This window comes from Cupressus sempervirens, chromosome 2 (genome assembly GCF_028749045.1).
Source record: "Cupressus sempervirens isolate cs-2001-9-10 chromosome 2, ASM2874904v1, whole genome shotgun sequence".
NCBI classification, from domain to species: Eukaryota; Viridiplantae; Streptophyta; class Pinopsida; order Cupressales; family Cupressaceae; genus Cupressus; species Cupressus sempervirens.
This window is the reverse complement of record NC_143119.1, coordinates 768,537,153-768,557,351: the sequence shown is the minus strand read 5'-3', so window position 1 is coordinate 768,557,351 and position 20,199 is coordinate 768,537,153. Positions and strand designations below refer to the sequence as shown.

Genomic DNA, 20,199 nt, shown 5'->3' with positions numbered 1-20,199 from the left:
TGCTAATACCATGTGAACCATCTGTATAACACCCGGTGCTCTTGAAGACTTCCCTTTCTGTAACTTCCCCTCTGGATGCATATCCACTGAATCTATTGAACATTCACCATGGGAAAAGTTGATTTGAGGTAGACCTTTGACCATTCTATTTGTGCAAAGTTGTTGAAGATAGCGAAAGGCAAGATAACCAAACCGCTCATGCCATAATTGCATGTTTGAATTTGATTGAGATAACAAGGCCTTTGAAGGAGACTTGGGCACAAAATGGGAGAAAGAGTACAACCTTTTGTCATGATTCACTTTCCCCATTGCAACCAAGGAGTCATCTTTAAGACTATGCACCTGTACTAAGTCTGGAAGGAACTTAACTCTATGTCCATCTCCAAGGTGAGTGATTTGGTAGATTGAAAGGAGATTTGAACTTAGGTTTGGAACACAGAGAACATCTTGAAACTCTCCATTTTCCATTTCCACGTTTCCTTTTCCTTCAACTTCCATTTTGCTATCATCTCCCACAAAGATGTGTAGTACCTTGGACTGCTTCTTTGAAGAAAAATCCTCCTTTGAAGAACCCATGTGATATGAGGCACCGAGTCAAGAATCCATTCCTTTGAAGAATTTGAATTTGCCATGAGTGCTTGCCCTTTGCCCTTTGAATCTGAAGAAGATCCTTTCTCCTTGTAAGCATTAGGCAGTGGAACATTATGTTTCTTCATGATGTTGGTCAACTCATCAATCTTCTTAAGATAACACTCATGCTCTTCATGACCCATTTTCTTGCAATAGGCACACTTCTTCTTCTCCTTATTGTTGTCCCCCTTCTTGTTAGAACTTGAGGAAGACTTGCCTTGTTGATTGGATTGTGGTGTTGTCTTTTCTGCATCCTCTAATTTATTCTTCCACTTCTTCTTCTTACCCTTTCCTGTATTTGAAGACTGTCTGGCTGAATGTTGAGAACCCTCATTATTGGCCACCAATGCTTTAGACTTAGGTGATTTGAGAATCCCCATTGATTTCAACTTCTTTTCTTCAGTATCCAACAGATCAGCATATTCATCAAAAGTGACTTTCTTATAGGCAGATCCTAATGTTGTCTTTGAGGTGTTAAAAGAAGAAACAAATGTAAAATACTTTGATGGCAGCTTGTTATGTATAAGATAGAGCAATCTATCATATTTGATAGAACTCCCACAATCAGTAAGCTTTGTCCTTAGTTCATTCACCTTGATGATGAAATCTTGTATTAAATCAAATGATTTAGGATCTAAGAAGACAAGCTCATCTTCAATTTTGAAAACATCCTCTTCAAACACTTTACCATATAGGTTTCCGAAGGTATCCCAAGCTTCCTTGGATGTAGAACACTTCTTAATTTGGTACATGATCTTATCATCAACCCCCAAACATATATCACCTAGGGCTTTCCTATCCATTGCTACCCAAGCTGAAATATCACTTGTTGATACTTTATCACTTGCTGGTTTAGGAAAAGTACCATCTACATATTGAGAAACCCTATTGTGCATTAAATGATACCACATTTTTATGGACCATGTAGCATAGTTATGTGGAGTTAATTTTGGAAACTTAAAATTTCTCATAATGTAGAAAATGAAAGAAAATTGCAAAAAAGAGAGAACACAACAGCAAGAACACCCCCCCTTTTCACTAAATCAAGAAACCTCCCCAAAATAGATGCTTTTGGCATTTTATAAGTAGTGCGATTACAATAGGCCACTTGCCAATTTTGGCCTTTGTGGACTTCTGATTTTGCTTGTTACAACTTCTATATGGATTACAAATCTGGAACTTTATAATGTGCTACAATTCAGAAGCAATACAAAGCAAAGAAAGTCCCTATTTCTGAAAGTGACACTTTTGTCCACACAACCCTACAATCTAACTGCAGATCTAGAAAGTAGACGAAAAATAATGCACTTTCAAAAAAAACGTGTTTTCATGTCCAAATGTGCTCGTACGGATAGTTTGAAGTTGCAAACTGCAGGATTATGCAGGTATAGTCGCCAAAAAATGCAATTTCGGAACAATCTGTTCACTAAAACCAAAAAAGAGCTACACCGATGAAAAGTTTAAGAAATTCTACCCAATTTCAAAAAAAATTGCACTTGATTTGGAGTCCGAATGACTGAGATATGGCTTCCCAAAGTCGGACTGCAAAATCAAAAATCAATCTAGAGAGGGGTTGCATCAGCAAAAGAAGGGGTTAAATTTGACGGTCATACGGCCATCGCAATAGTCCTAATTTGGCCTGGAATGACGATCAGAGGGCCATCAAATTTAGGCTCGTAAAAAGATGATGTCAGCGACCTTCAGCCCCTGTAATGATGTCAGCATGGTACGGCATCATACGGACCATACGAAACTATATGGACGAGTGACCATGCTAACTAGATCGACTAACTAGATGCCACGTGTCTGCCGAGTCACAAGTATGGATCTGCTGACGTGGGGCTAAGTCGGATGTAAGTCTGCCAACGTGGCAGAGCCTACGTGGATTGTACGGAATCCGACTATGCGCTGACTCGATGTACGGAATCGTGGAGGTGGCATCCACATATCTGATGACTGTACTGTTGTACTACTCGCGTGGCGTGACAGCAGGTTGCTGACTGTATTTCAGTGATCCAATCAAATTGTGCCACGTGGGATAACCTGCAGGGAGACATGGGTTTTACACAACTCACTGACGATGCAGAGATGGCTAACCAAAAAACGCCGCGTGGCGAACACGTGTCACAGGTAAACTCCATGTGGAGGGTTTTGAAATGCACGGGCCAATCAAAAATCAAATTGCTGTTGCGGACAATTTTGCAATTCGTGAGTGGTTTGTCAATTAGCCGATTGCCAGATTACGAGTGGCGCCAGAAATTATCAACACGTCGCCAAAATTGTTATCCGCGTGCCGAAAAAATGTGGACGTCACGGGATATCTTGTGGGGTTAGTCCCACATGGTGTGTATAGACTTTTATATATTGTTTAAAAACAATGCCAAGCAGCTATAGACCCAAAGGCGCCAGGAAAGGTAAGGCTTGGGCCACGGTCGCCAGTGTAGAATATTAGAATATTCCTGTCCCAATGGAATTGAAACCTGCTTGATTAATAATATCTCTGCAAAATAATTAATAGAATATCAAAATTGCAAAGCCAGGGTGTGATTGCCTAGTTCTGCAAAAAAAATTCTCTAACTGGCCAACTGACAAAAAAATCCCGAAAATACCCAGATGGAAAAATAAATTACAAAGATTAAATTAAATTCAGATCTGAAAAACAAATAATCAAATCAATTAAACGATCATACCCGATTGCAAATCGATGCCTTCGGGTGTCGGATTGCCAAAAAAAAATTGTGTCACGATCAACTTTAGCCCAGCATAGGCAAATTTATAGTCGATCTTCACTGAATCAACATTTCAGATGCAATGTCGAGGTCAGATTTGGCTCTAGACGCTCCCAATTTCTGCGGTACTCCGGATTTGGGTCGAGGTGTTGAAGCATGAGTGGTCTCGAATGACTGTGTAGAGAATCTCATCGATCTCTGATACCATGTAAGAATTTTCCTTAGGGCAGAATTCACCCAAGACCAAGGAACTCAAACACAAGCACAACAGTAGACCAAAGAGAGAGTATGATCAGAATGACGATATATTCATTCAATATGTCATATACAAGTACACTAGGAGTGCCTGTATATAAAGGCCTCTGGAGAGCTTCTAGAATGCATAGAAGTCAGCAACATAATAAGTCATACAACCAGGCACATGTCCACCAGATATGGGTTATCCTGCATTAAGCACGGAAGTAAGTGTGATGATGTGAGGATAAGCCTACAATGGTGTATCACGCAAATCAGTGTTGTAGACAACATTTGCTAAATTAGGAGTGTGAATAACTGTGTTGTCTACATGACAACTCAGTGAATGATGCAAACTCCAATGTTGTAGGCACCATGTGTTGAATTAGAGTTGCGTACTTCTGTATTGTCAACATGAAAACTCATGAGAGTACACAAACTCCTAAGTGTCTCACTTAAATAAATAATAAAATAATGCAAAATAATTAAATAATGCATTAACCTAAAGTAAACTTAAGTGTAAATAGTAAATACTTATTTACACCAACATAAACACTCCACTTTTAAGTTTTACTTCAGTGATTTATTTCAATAAAATTATATATACATTATATATATTATATATACGCATACATACATGCATACATATTCTTTATTTTTTAATTTTGAAATAGGCTGCTAAGACTAGATTCACATCAAATACAATTGTCTTGAGACAGCTTGTCAAGGGGAACTTTCTGGTGTCGTGATCAGCCAATAATGGAATATATGGATGCAATCTAGTACTAAGAGAGCAACAAATGTCAAGAAAAGAAATTTGGATGACACTTGGTGGGATCTTGTAGAATACCTTCTTAGTTTTGCAGCACCCATCCTAGGTATGATACGCTTTACTAACATGGATAAGCCATGATTGGGGGAGGTTTATGATCGAATAGACTCAATGATTGAGAATATGAGATTCATCATAAATGCAAAAGAGCAAGACCCTGAAGAAATCTTCTTCAAAGAGGTGCAATCAATGTGTGTTGAGTGATGGAACAAAATGATGACTCCACTCGATCTTCTTGCCTTCTCATTGAGTCCTAAATATTATAGTGAAGAGATTCTTGCTATGCCAACAAGTGTGTCACCATTTCGTATTGCAGAAGTAGGTTAAGGGTTTAGGAAAGTTGTTACTAAACTCTTCGTTGATACTAAGATGGAAGATGTCATTACAAGTGATTTTGCATCATCCATTGGTCATACTCCTACTGTTGTTCGTGACAAGTATAGGAAGGATGCTCACTCTTGTTGGTACCTCAATAGCCACACATCACCACACCTCCAAACTCTTGTAATCAAAGTCATATCACAAGTAAGTTTATTTAATCATAAACACTCTAAATTTGGATGTCATTTTGAAATTAACAAACTCTTAAATTTTAGAGAATCCAATGAGATCTTTCTTTGCTTTAATAGGTTGCTAGTTCATCTTCAGCTGAACGAAATTGAATTACATACTCCATCCATTCAGTAAAGCACAATCCGTTGGCATCAAGCAAATCTAAGGAATTAGTCTATGAGCATTCAAACTTGTGTCTTCTCACTCACAAAAATGATGAGTACAAGTAAGGGGCAACAAAGTTTGGGATGTAGAACCAGAACATACTAACTTGGATCTTTCTATTGCTGCACAAACTTTAACAATGGACAGGTCAAGTAGCCAACATACTTTTACTGCAAGTAACAATGGGGTTCAATCATCTAATGCCAATGTTGATGACAATCTTGACATTGATGATGACCCATATGGTTTTGATTAATGAGCTGATCAGTGATTTCAAGTATTATTTATATTTTAAACAATGACTATATGTAAGAATTTGTCTAAGGCAGTGAATGCAATGCCAAGATCTAGAAGCAGAAGGGAGACAAGAGATGATCAAATGAGAATCTCAATAATGATCAAATGATGATGGATATTTAGATGTCCAATATTCAGATACAGTGCATGTAGAAGTGTTTGAATATATAGGCAATGCAAGATGACTAGGAGTCATGCAAGTGATAAGCATACAACTATGCAAGGTGTAAGCACATGTCCACCAAAGGTGGATTATCCTCCATTGTGCTTGAAAGTATGTGCAATAATGAGAGGATAAGAATACAAAGGTGTATTATACAATAAGAGGTGTGAAACAACATGAGCTCAAATAAAGGGGAAACTCCTATGTGTCTACATGACAACTAATATGAAAATGCATTATCCTAAGTAAACTTAACTAAAGTGTAATTAGTAATATTTAATTACTAATTACTTTGGTCAAGGCCTGGACACATGTGCTTACCCAATGAAGTTGCGTGGAAGGGTAAATGTTGAGCTAGAGATGACTGAGGCGACTTTGAATGTCATTGCGATGCTCAATGCTGTAGGATATAGAGAACAATGATCATTGCGCAAGTTGGTGTGACGGTGTGCTCGTAGGATGCACAAAGAGGGTCGGCGGTGGGATATATCCCACATTCGTCGTGTCACTGTCTCAAAATCCTTTAAATTCTTGCGCACTCAATAATCTTGTATATGATGTTGGGTTAGGCACTATCCCAAAATTCTTTGCTTCACCGGTCCAACTATGCGCAATGACAAAGTATCCACTACACACTAGAGTGGCAGAGAAGGCTGATTTTGCCAATTACGAAATTTTTGCCCCCAAATTGAAAAAATAATGACAAAAAATATGCAGATCTGATCTGACAAAAAATTTTGAAGATAATTTGTTTGAATTTAAAATTCAGATCCGTATCGTCAATTTGCAGATCAGGCCTTGGGGCTCCAATTTGTAAAACAAAATTGCCTCAAATTTGATTTTTTCCCAACATAGGAAAATTTCTAGCCAAAATTCGTTGGAACGGCCTCCTGAACACAATGGTAAGGTCTGATCTTGCTCTAGACGCTCCCACTTACTGCTGATATCCCGTATCTAAATCGTGGCCCTCCAAAGTGAAGCAAAATGAAGCTCTCCAATGGCTAACAAATGAACACTACTATGGCTCTGATACCATGTCAAAATTTTCCTAAGGTAGTGAATGTGATACCAAGATCTAGAAGCACAAGAGAACACAAGAGAGACAAGAAATGATCAAATGAGAATCTCAATAATGATGAAATGATAATGGATATTCAGATACAATGCATGTAGCAATGCCTGAATATATAGGCAATGCAAGATGAATAGGAGTCATGCAAGTGATAAGCATACAACTATGCAAGGTGTAAGCACATGTCCACCAAAGGTGGCTTGTCCTCCATTGTGCATGAAAGTATGTGCAACAATGGAAGGATAAGAATACAAAGGTGCATCACACAAAGAGAGGTATAAGACAACATTTGCTCAAATAAAGTGCAAACTCCTATGTGTCTACATGACAACTGATATGAAAATCCGTTATCCTAAGTAAACTTAAGTAAAGTGTAATTAGTAATATTTAATTACACCAACATTATATACCATGAGACTAGTTTGATCTTCTTGATATTGAAAACTGAATTTGAATTTAAATTAATTATGTTTCAAAATCTAAAAGTCATAATGATTTTGTTTAGCTACTAACGTATTTATTGGTATGTGAATTCTAAACTTAATTTGTTTTTTTACTTTTAACAATACATATATTTATAATAACTTGCCATATACATATATTAGTATTGGTATTTTTTTAGCGAGACACATAAATACATACATACATACATATATATATATATATATATATATTTATTTATTTATTTATTTATTTATTTATATATGGACGTACCCGAAACATACCCAACCTACCGAAAAAATTTGTTGTATCAATGTTTCATACCCACATACCCAGTCTTGTACCCAATTCGGCTACCTAGAGTAAAACATAACTTCCTCCTCCTCAACTAATTATAGGACTCCTAATCCAATCTGGAGGGTTGATGTGGTGTACTCTTGGCCTATGTATAAGGCCTTTGAGATATTTTGTGCTCACAAAGAGCTTATTATCCTACTCATGGGAAGATGGCAGTCATGTAGTATCAAGTCTAGGTGTAGCCTCAAGGGTCCTTGTCTTAAAAGCCCGAAACAAGCCTTTAAGTCTCTCCTGCAGCCCCTCTATAAAAAACATCACAATAAGCCTCTAGGGCATCTCGAGTACCACAACTGTCACATACTAAAACTCATTAATATATGCCTCCACATGACCTATCTACCTCATCAAAGCTAGAACCCTGTAATATAATTCCACATCCTACCTATCAAAACTAGTAATAATTCTATTTGTGAAATCTACATGAGTGTACAAAGCATCATTTTGAGTCATCGGGTTGTAGTGCCACCAATCCTAAGAAATCCCCTCTAAATGTAGTGTTTCAAATTGAATCGCCTCTCTCTCTAACATAGGCTTAAGTGATATATAGATGCCCCACTTGTGCGCCCAAGCTTGTGCATCTCTCTCTCTCTCTCTCTCTCTCTCTCTCTCTCTCTCTCTGTGCATGTGCATGCGTGTGTGCATGTAAAAAATGCAAGAAATATACAAAAACAAACTATTCCATAGTATGACACTTCAACATTGGTAGTTCAACTTCAAACTTCACAAACACAAATATACAAATTGAAATAACTATTAGTAAATTACTCAAGTTCAAGATTCCAATGCAATTTGAACTTCAAAATCAAAACTTAGTTCATGATTCAATGTTGATCAATCAAGAGTCAAAACTCAAGATTCACTAATCAAATTCAGTTATCTAGAAGCATAAGGATTCTCAAAAAAAACCCCATTCTCATCATCTCCAACTATGGCAAGTTCAAGATTATTTGAACCAAAAACAATTCCACTTGTGCTAGATGCACCACATGTCATGATGCTATCAGCATCATCATCTGTGATTGTAGTAAGATCCTAAAACGTTGCATCCAAATTTGCACATTCAAGGGTTACATCCCAAAGCTTGGTTGACCCTCCTTGTATGCATCCTCCTTACGGGACAAATGATGCAAGTTGGTATGAATGTAAACCAAGTCCTCAGTTTTCTTTGAGCCCAACCGGTTGCACTTCACTGAATGGATATAGGAGAATGTACTCTAATTCAATTCAGCAGCAAAAGAACTTGCAACTTATATAGTGTTCATAAAATTAAAAATACAAATGAAAAGCAAATTAAAGAATGTTAAAGACTAAATTGTAGAATACAATTGGTAAACAAAAAACTTACTTGAGAGAGGATCTTGATTGTAAGAGGTTGTAGATGCTTGTATGGTTGACCATACATGTACCACCATGTGATGACATTTTGGTCCTTTATTGAATATAGAGTAAGTTTTGATCCTAAAGCAAATAAGCCAAATTCTAGCCTAACCTATTTGTGCATTTCATCATCTTGGAAGAGTCTTGCAAATGCTTTGTAGCACCCATTAGCGACTTCTTCATCCACATGTGCAACTCTATTTGGCATAGCAAGTATTTTATGCCAATAGTACCATGGAGATAAGGCATATGCAAGGAGGTGCACTGAGGTAGTCATCTTCTCTTATTGTTGATGAATGATTACTTCCACCTTATTACATAAAGCTTCACATTTTGTGGGGTCATTCTCATGTGTTTGTATGTAAATTTTTACCTTCTCTACCATGGAGTCCATGCCATTGTACACATCCACCAAGCAAGGTGAATCTTTATCAACAAAGCAAAGCATAATCATGATAGGCTTGGTGAAATCCAATACAAATTGCACACGAGCCCACCAACTATCATCCAAGACCAAAGCCTTGACCTTTTGGGCCCTCTCAAAACTTAAAGCCTTCCATATACCCCATTAGCAAGAACTAACCATTTGGCTCAATGCCCCTTGCATCTTGACAATTCATCTCATAACAATAGTATGAGATGCAAATCACATCTCAACAACCTAAGCAAGTTAACAATATGTCAATAAATATTAAGAAAAGTTATATACAATTTGATAATTGAACATGAACATAAAACTTATTCAAATTAAATGAATAAATGAGATTAACTAATTACAATTTACCTTCAGCAACTCCAACTTGGAGAATGATCTGATTATGGATTGTGAAATGTGGTGGTTCGTGACAAACATTTGTATCTCCTATCTCTTTTGGTATATTTGCTTGACCCAATCTATTTGGGTGCCAATTTTGTTGTGATGTGGAGCCTAATCAGACTCAGAGGTTTATTAGGCGTGGTTTCCCCCAAAATTATTTTTGCAAGGGTTTGGGGGCAGTAGCCCAAGTGCGCTTCCTATTGTAGTATAGGGTGGATCGAGGGGCAACACCCCTGCAAGGGTTTTTGGGGATAGCGCCCCCGAAGCCAAAAAAGACTACTATTGTAAAAGGCGTCGGCTCCTATTTTTCTATTGGACAACTTATTCCAACCCTAATTTTGTAAACGGCAAAAGCTTGTATAAAATGGATTAGGGCTAGGGATTTCATTATGTATGATGAGATTGTAGCTTCTTGCGACAGTACAGAGTTGTAAGGGATTGCGGATTGTAATCACTGGATAATAATAATATTGGACTTGTTGTTGGTGGACGTAGCCCAGGGATTGAGTGAACCACGTTAAATCTTTGTGTCTTGTGTTCTCTTTTGTGCGATTATTATTTTCTGATATTGGTTATATTTGCATGTAATTGTTATTTCTATCTGTGGTTGATCCTAACAAATTTCTTGCATGGCCAAGTTGGGGGAGTGTATGGTGCATGGTGCCCAAAAAATATGGTCGTACTAACTCTCAACCAAAACACCTACGCCTCTACAATTTTTGGCATTATTTGTAACAACCTGAACCACATTCTCACTACCCACCATCTCTATGGCCTCAATGAGAATTCTAGAAATGAATTATGAATCCTTAATATCTCTTTTACAATCAACCGCCCTCAAAAACATTGCACCTTTGGGGGACACTACAATTACATTAATCAATGGTCAGTTTCTTGTATCTTTCCATCCATCACACCTTTTCATACTCAAGACTAGTGTGATCATCCGGTGCTTTATTAATAGTTGGCACCATTTCCTTCCAATATGGTGATCTCACCAAGTTGAAAGGAAGACCATTGGCACAGAGGCAATGCGCAATTGGTTGATCAGCAAGCTCTCTTGCCTCCATTTTAAATATGGAATCCAATGGACCTCTTTTGCGGGCAACAACTTCTACTTCCTCTTCCTCTCCCAATATAAGTACTTACAAGAATGGATGTTTGGAGAATACAACTTGATCAGTGGGAAATCTTATTTTGCTCTTTCTAGACGGAGGTTGATAAAAACTTTTTTTGATTTGTTAATAAAATGATCAGCAGCTTCCTGTTCTCTTATAAATCTTGTTAATTGTGCGTCATGCATCCACTTTTCATCTTTATTTCCTTTGCACAATCCTATTCCTTTACCAATAGGGCCCATAAATGAGCTTTGACCCGAGAATATGAGCTATTGAATGGTTTACTATGACATACATTACATTTCCAAATGTATGAGCCACCTCCTAAAACCTATGATAATCTTGTGGTACGTCTCCATAATGGAGATCCTACATCAATTTTGAAGTTATCACTTTGTTCACCTTGTCCTACCACTAGACTCTAACTACTGATAGTGGTCTGGCACAATACAATCTATGAATCTAATAAGAAAATAGAAAAAAATTAATTAGAAAAAAACCATGAACATCAAGCTTAAAAGTGCAAAAGTATGATACAAAAATATAAAATAGATAGCTAAACTTGTTTTTTCATTTCTTTGAAAAAAATGGATAAAAACTTGTAAAAGTTCTTCCAAAACATGAAAAAATCATCAACATCTCAAAAAGATTCAGAGAAAGAACTCAAGAATGGATCAAATGCTAACCTTGCATGCTTATAAGTACTTTGTGGAAGCTATTTGACACCCTACAAATTATCATCTTCAAAAGTAATGACCTTGCTTTCAAAATGCCAAAATGGAGACCAAATGAGAAGAGAGCTCAACTGCAAACAAATTTGAGAAGAATGGACAATGAATGGTCTCTTTTAGGGTCATTTAAGGGTTTATGGGAAAAGGGGAACAAAAAGAAGAATAAAAAATAGAAATTTAGCACATGGAAAAATCACATTTTGAATGATTTTGGGTGTTGGAAATGCAACTGGGCACGCATATGCATTTGGATGCCCCCGGATCCACCTAGGGAGCATTGCCCGGGCCTGTGGATGCTAATGGAGGCGCTTTTGAGGCTTCTAGCACCAGAATGCATGCAAACCAGCATCTAGGGGTTTCTAGAGAGAATCGTTATCCTAGGCTTAAATCAATGTTGAAACTTGTAAACATTAAATTCAAACTTTCAAAGCATGCTTAAAGCCCTATATCTAATATTTTGAAAAGAAATTACATTCATATTTTTTGCAATTCTTGGAAAGGAAAACAGAGAGTATATAGATAGATAGATAGATAGATAGATTACAGAATTGCACAGGTATGCTCCTAAAAATTGTTTGAGTCTCACTCAAACATACTTTCAATTGTTGTGTAAGGAAATGGCATGAATGAAATTCCTCTAAACGCCCATTTCTATGTGTATTTATAGTCAGTTTTTTCAAGGAAGCTAGCAAGTTTGCCCCATAGGACTCACTAAGTAATTGTAAATAGTCAAGCAAGTTTGCACCAGAAATTGACAAAAAATTGTTTGTGGCGAGTGGTGAGTATAAGCTGAACAAATTCCTGTCTCTGCCTCTTGTCATTTCACAGAATTCCAAATTTGCAGACTTAAGAAGATATGATCAATGATTGCACTAGTTGGGAGCCTTTTGATGATGTAAAAAACTTGCATGACAATGGGTGGAATGATATGGAGATTCAGGACCCTCCTAGCTCATAAATTATAGTACTAACTGCTCACCTCTGATTATCATCTTTAACTGATATGTGATTTTGTAATTTTGTGAACAATTGTTTCCCTTGTAGGACCATGTTTGTGGTGACCGGATGTTTTGTTTCTTGAGCCATGAAATATTATTTTGTTTTGTTTTTGTCCTGTAATACTTTACTTACTTCCTATAATTTATAGATGGTTTGATTTCATTAAGAGCACTATAGAACAATTTAACGAGCATGTAATGTAGAGTGTTTATGTTAGGGAAACACTGCATTCTCTAAAAGCCTATAAATGGGTAATGTAGATAATGAAATACATCTCAATCCTATAATTCTGGGGAAAAAAACAATAAATATGTAATGTGGATTTCTGGGAGGGAAGAAAATACTAACATGCAGTGCGGGTTTTTCATAGGCAATTAAATACTGAAATTTTATAAAAAATGGAAATGAGCATCTAACTTATGACAAGAAAATTCTTCTATAACTTACTTGATTGGGAATGGCATTAACCTTTAGTGGAGAATGATTCGGTAGAGTTGACATGAAGTATCTGGAGGAGAGCGATGAGGATTGCACTTGCAGAGAAAGGGGAGCTCCCATTGTCATTGCCATTGCCATCATTCCACCCTGTGATGGCAGCCGGAGTGGATTGTGTATAATGAAATTGAACGTTATCCATTCATGCCGACTAGACAGCCACCTCGACCGGATATTTTCAAGCTAAGGGACGTTTTTTCTTAATAGACTTCGATCAAATCTGGTTTAGCTTATTAGAATTGGGATAATTCGAACGAAACAGTTTCCTAATACGGGTTCATAGAGGCTATGGGGGCTTTCCAATAGAATCATATTTCATTTTGAATAAATGTTTTTAAAAAAATCCTGGTTTAAATAAATTTAGCAATTTTAAACAACGTAATAATTAGATGAGTAGTGTAGGATTAAGTGGTAGTGTTAATAATTATATAGAGCAATAATCTAAAAGTAAAAGTGGAAATTGGGTAAATAAAGAATAGTAATTAATTAGAGATTTGGTTTAGATGCTTGTGATAAATAGATGTATGTGATTAATCAATGTGCATAATAAAAATTAAGAATAATAAGTTATAAAGAATTGATTGTTTATCATTGTTTGATATCAATCTTTATGTATCTAAACTATATGACTTTAAATGTAATTAAGTTTATTTTAGCTAAGAGATGTTGCTTAACATTTTATTAATAATTTGTGGAGCTGATGGCCCCACGATTGTTAATTTTTATTGATTATTTTTTAATGGTCATTGGAAACTAAAATATTAATAATCAATATTGTAGATAAATATTTTGAGAAAAAATAGGAGCTGATAAAGGAGAGGGAAATTAGTCTGTGGAGCCACATGTCTCTATAAGCAGTTGTCGCTTATTCATCCCCTCTTTATTTTCAATGCTTAATTTTATCTTTCAAGTGGTGGTTGCTCCACAAAAGTAAAGATAGATTCCAAATTATTCTTTTTCCAAAGTTGAAAAATCGTGTGGGAACACTTCAGCTACTTAAATATAAGAACAAATTGCACTTAAGCAACCACATGGGGACATGGGGTAATCTCTATAAACTTTCTAATATTCATTTCAAAATTCATCTTGATACATGTTCACTATCAGTGTTTCAAGTTTGCCAATAGCAATGATTACATATCCCATTTGTCGAATCATTAGGATATTAAATCAACAACTTTTAGACTTCATCAAGCAACAAGCAAGTATACAAAAGGTTCAGTCTAATTTGATGCATTATTTGTTCCATGAAAATGTTATCTACTAGTAAAAAAATTCAATTATCCATCTAGTTTGAGTGAAAAATAAATAAAGGGCATTGAAAAATGTATCTTAAAAGTATGTGATAAAACAAGGTTAGTTAATATGGAGCAATCTTAATGGGTGCAAATTAAAGTGTCTACATGAGGATTTGTGCATTAAGGTCATAAGTAAGGTCAACCAAGGTGTTTAAAGTGAATATTTGTGAGAAGACTACTTCTGTAACACCTCACCAAGGAACCCAAAAGAATTAATCTAAAGTTTTCACTAAGTTTGTCAAACATTTATTTTTAAGATAATAACTTAACAACAATAGAATACTATAGCGGAAGCAATTAACATTCACATAAACACATACCATGAAATAGATTACAATTCTTAAGGGTCACATCACGTTGAATCACATTTAAGTTTAATTAATAATATATATATAATATATAATAAATCCACATCAAATAATAATATACTAGTATGAATCCATTTAAATAATATACAATTATATATGATGGCACTTAGCAATAAACAGAATGCACAATCATCCACTGTACAGGTCATAGGGTATGAAAGGCTGAAATAATATACATCACGAAATAAGTTACATCATCTTGTCAGATCTATGAAATCAAATACAATACACTAAGTATAACCATCCATCATAGAAATACAAGAACAAATAGAAAGGAACATCTGCACAAACACATCCAACAGCAGCATCTGATGATTGGATCTCAATGGTCTAAGAAAAAGCACTACCACCCGACCTCATGGAACCTAAATGACTCACTCCCACCACGTTGAGGAGATAGTCTTAAGTCCCAAACAGGATAACAAACTCAAAAGTCAAAAAACCAACATCTAGGTTCAAGGAATCACCTGAAAGCAAACTATCTCAAAGGGTACCAAGACACAAGTATCAACTAATCCTAGAGGCAACAACGACATGTAGGAAATCTACTATGCAAGCGGGCAAGTGTCATCGCACGAACCAACTCTAGGGTTACCCAGCTAGTCTTTTAATCCTTAGGCCCCCTTGTGACTCTATGTGGCACTAGTATCCTTTAGTACTGACAAGGCATACTAACAATTCAACTCTAAGGTTACTCGACTAGTCTTTTAATCCTTTAGCCCCTTAGTGACTTTCTGTGGTACCAATATCGTGTTAATTTATTTTAAACCCATTTAATGAAATGCTATCACTTATTAAATAACCTACAATAGGTTACCCTAACAACCACTTTGGTCCCCGGTCTCCATTGCAAGCCACTTCCTAACTTAACATACAAATATCCTACCCTAAGCTTAGTAAAATCAAAAGATCACAAAAGACATACCATACATCAGTTCTTAAACAAGTAACTGACAAGTATTGAAAAACACTAATCGTAATCATGGATTCCACCAATACGATCATCCTAATAGAACTGATCCCAAAATCAAGTATACATAAACCAAACCATGTCATAACATGACATCACCAAGCACAAATCATACAAGCACCTTAGTCATATACAAGTGACTGGAAAGTAATCCAAAAACAACTAATCGAAGACTCAAAGGTTATATCAAATAGGTCACACCATTCACCTCAATTTCACACAAGAACACTGGAAAACAATAACAATCAATAGATCAAAACACCTCATAGAGCATACAAGACACATTACCATGGTTGAGTATAAAGGATCATATACAAACATCACCATGGCATCATAGAACAAACCCCCAAACTTTTGGTAAACATCCTGATTGGCCAAAGCTAAGACAAACCCAAAAACCCCAACACCAGTATACCACACGTCACATAAAGCACATACAAAAATGAATTCCATAATTCATTAGGTTTTGAAAACCCTAAAGTTCAATATTTACTAAAGGTTTTTAGATTAAATAAATGGAAATCACTTTTCTCAGACAAGGGTTTCAACCTAGAGAAATTTTGAAAACAAAAACACAACAGACATAAAGAAGACAGGAATTCAAAGAACAAGCAACTATTGCACAAACTCACAAGATCCTACCTGGATCTGATGCTAAAACAATGAACACACAAACACGCAAGAATCTTCCTTTTCCTTTGAAAACCCTCTTTTCGAAAATTGGCTCCTCTAAACTTGTGTATCTAGAAATGAGCTCTAATTTTCTTAATAAAGAATTTTTCTCCCAAATCAAAGCTTTGATCATGCAATCATGTGAAAACCCTTTGTCTTTAATTACTATTTTTAAATTTTCATGCACACACTTTATGCAATTTAATTAAAATAAACTTTATTAAATTAAAGTTTTCTCTCCCATATGCAAGAGCCTACAACACAATGGTAAATTATGAGCCTCTTATTGAAGAGGTCTTGGGTTCAAATCTACCTGTGCTTAATAAAATAATAATACATAATAATTAATTTTGGCTTTGGCCTCTTACCGATTAAAAAATAAACTTTCTCTCCCTTATTAAATCATGTGACGTTTTTTAATATAATATTTATTAATTTAATTAATAATATTATTTAGAGTTTATTAAAAATAAAACTTCTAAATAAATTATTATTAAATTAAATAAATATAAATACGGCTAAATTAGAATTTTAATCAAATCTTTTAAATTTAATTATTTCATACACATTTAAAGAACTTTTTAATTAAAATATTCTTTTATATTTTCTTTTCGTCCACTTATTAATTAGTATAAGCACTATTTAAAGCATAGTTTATTATTTAAATTAATAAGAATAATTAAAGCTCATTATTTAAATGTAACTCTAATTTAATAATTATTAATTGAATAATCATAATAAAATAATATTATATCTTTAATCTTTTAATATTTTAATTCTATTTTTATCCAACTTCTTAAATTAAACTTTTAAAATAAATATTTTAAACTAAAGTACATATTTAATTAATTTCTAATTAATTAAATAACATCATATTCTAATCTTTTTTTAACCAATTTTCTAAATTTAGACCTCTGATTTTAGACTTCTAAATTTAGACTTTTTATTTAAAGCATAAATTTTAATTAGTTTTTAATTAATCAAATATGTACATATTTTAATTTTTTTTTAATCAAATATTATTTATTAGAGTTGGATAAATTGAAAAAAATGAAAAAAATGAAGGAGGAAATTGATTTGCAACTTTATTGTCGAGGATTTTTTATGAAATTATTTAACCCTTTCACAGTGTCGGAAGTGAGGCTTGCAAAGTTGGCCACCGGCATGGTGGCATTGTTTGGTGGTCGTGACGGGGATGGCAGTTGCCAATGAGGAGCTTTTGTACAACTCCTCGGAGCTGGTGATATCTCTCTCAACCCCCCTACTGATACTAACATGAGCAAAGTAAATATGTTTCAATATTTCAAGTTTTCCAATAGCAATGATTACATATCCCATTTGTTGAATCATTAGGATATAAATCAACAACTTTTAGACTTGATCAAACAACGAGCAAGTATACAAAAGGTTCATTCTAATTTGATGTATTATTTGTTCCATGAAAATGTTATCTACTAGTAAAAAACTTCAATTATCCATCTAGTTTGAGTGAAAAATAAATAAAGGGAATTGAAAAATGTATCTTAAAAGTATGTGATAAAGCAAGGTTAGTTGATATGGAGCAATCTTGAAGGGTGCAAATTAAATTGTTTACATGAGGATTTGTGCATTAAGGTCATAAATAAGGTCAACCAAACTGTTTAAAGTGAATATTTTGTGAGAAGAATACTTCTGTAACGCCCCACCAAGGAACCCAAAAGAATTAACCTAAAGTTTTCACTAAGTTTGTCAAACTTTCTTTTTAAGATAATAATTTAACAACAATAGAATAATATAGCGGAAGCAATTAACATTCACATAAACACATACCATGAAATAGATTACAATTCTTAAGGGTCACATGACGTTGAATAACATTTAAGTTTAATTAATAATAAATATAATATCTAATAAATCCATATCAAATAATAATAGTATGAATCCATTTAAATAATATAAAATTATATATGATGTCACTTGGCAATTAACAAAATGCACAATCATCCATTGTACAGGTCATAGGGTATGAAAGGCTGAAATAATATACATCAGAAAATAAATTACATCATCTTGTAAGATCTATGAAATCAAATACAATACACCAAGTATAACCATCCATCATAGAAATACAAGAATAGATAGAAGGGAACATTTGCACAAACACATCTAGCAGCAACATTTCACAGTCGGATCTCAATGGTTTAAGAAAAAACACTACTACCCGACCTCATGGAACCTAAATGACCCACCCCACCACATTGAGGAGATAGTCTTAAGTCCCAAATAGGATAACAAACTCAAAAGTAAAAAAACCAACATCTAGGTTCAAGGAATCACCTGAAATCAAACTATCTCAAAGGGTACCAGGACACAAGTATCAACTAATCCCAGAGGCAACAACGACACGTAATAAATCTACTATGCAAGTGTCATCGCATGAACCAACTCTAGGGTTACCCGGCTAGTTTTTTAATCCTCTAGCCCCCTAGTAACTATATGTGACACTAGTATCCTTTCGTACTGACAAGGCATACTAACAATTCAACTCTAAGGTTACCCGACTAGTCTTTTAATCCTCCGGCCCCTCAATAACTTTATGTGGTACCAATATCTTATTAATTCATTTTAAACCCATTTAATGAAATGTTATCACTTATTAAATAACCTACGATGGGTTACCCTAATAGCCACTTTGGACCCCGGTCTCCATTGCAAGCCACTTCCCAACTTAACATACAAATAACCTACCCTAAGCTTAGTAAAATCAAAAGATCACAAAAGACATACCATACATCAGTTCTTAAACAAGCAACTAACAAGTATTGAAAAATACTAATCATAATCATGGATTCCACCAATACAATCATCCTAATAGGAATGATCCCAAAATCAAGTATACATAAACCAAACCACGTCATAACATGACATCACCAAGCACAAATCATGCAAACACCTTAGTCATATACAAGTGACTGGAAAGCAATCCAAAAACAATTGATAGAAGACTCAAAGGTTATATTAGATGGTCACACCATTCACCTCGATTTCACACAAGAACACTAGAAAGCAATAATAATCAATAAATCAAAACACCTCATAGAGCATACAAGACACATTACCATGGTTGAGTATAAAAGATCATATACAAACATCATCATGACATCACAAAACAAACCCCCAAGGCTTTGGTAAACATCATGATTGGCCAAAGCTAAGACAAACCCAAAAACCCCAACACAAGTATATCACACATCACATAAAGCACATACAAAAGTGAATTTCATAATTCATTAGGTTTTGAAAACCCTAAAGTTCAATAGTTACTAAAAGTTTTTAGATTAAATCATAAACAATTCTATAATAGAAATCACTTTTGTCAAAAAGGGTTTCAACCCAGAGAAATTCTAAAAACAAAAGCAGAACAGACACAAAGAAGACATGAATTCAAAGAACGAGTAACTATTGCACAAACCCACAAGATCTTACCTAGATCTTATGCTAAAACAATGAACACACAAACATGCAATAATCTTCCTTTTCCTTCGAAAACCCTCTTTTCAGAAATTGGCTCCTCTAAACTTGTGTATCTAGAAATGAGCTCTAATTTCCTTAATAAAGAGTTTTCCCCCCAAATCAAGGCTTTGATCATGCAATCATGTGAAAACTCTTTGTCTTTAATTACTAGTTTTTAATTTTCGTGCACACATTTTGTGCAATTTAATTAAAATAAACTTTATTAAATTAAGCTTTCTCTCCCATACGCAAGAGCCTACAACACAATGGTAAATTGTGAGCCTCTTATCGAAGAGGTCTTGGGTTCGAATCTACCTATGCTTAATAAAATAATAATTAATAATAATACATAATAATTAATCTTGGCTTTAGCCTCTTACTGATTAAAAA

At 34.9% G+C, this 20,199-nt stretch overlaps 1 protein-coding gene across 6 annotated transcripts in view; it reads right to left on the bottom strand.

The window, feature by feature from the left end:
- Window positions 1-13,101, bottom strand: part of TL29 (ascorbate peroxidase 4) — a 175,067-nt gene extending 161,966 nt beyond the window's left edge. For 5 of the 6 annotated variants that reach the window (XR_016360218.1, XM_089815486.1, XM_089815488.1 and 2 more), the window contains exon 1: window positions 12,962-13,101. Coding sequence is in view for 5 of the 6 variants with exons in the window: in XM_089815486.1 (XP_089671612.1) it covers window positions 12,962-13,093 (132 nt within the window). In the remaining variant the exon portion in view is untranslated. The remainder of the gene's footprint in view (window positions 1-12,961) is intronic. The other variant, XM_089815487.1, reaches the window with a different exon arrangement.
- Window positions 13,102-20,199: the final 7,098 nt, after the last annotated feature.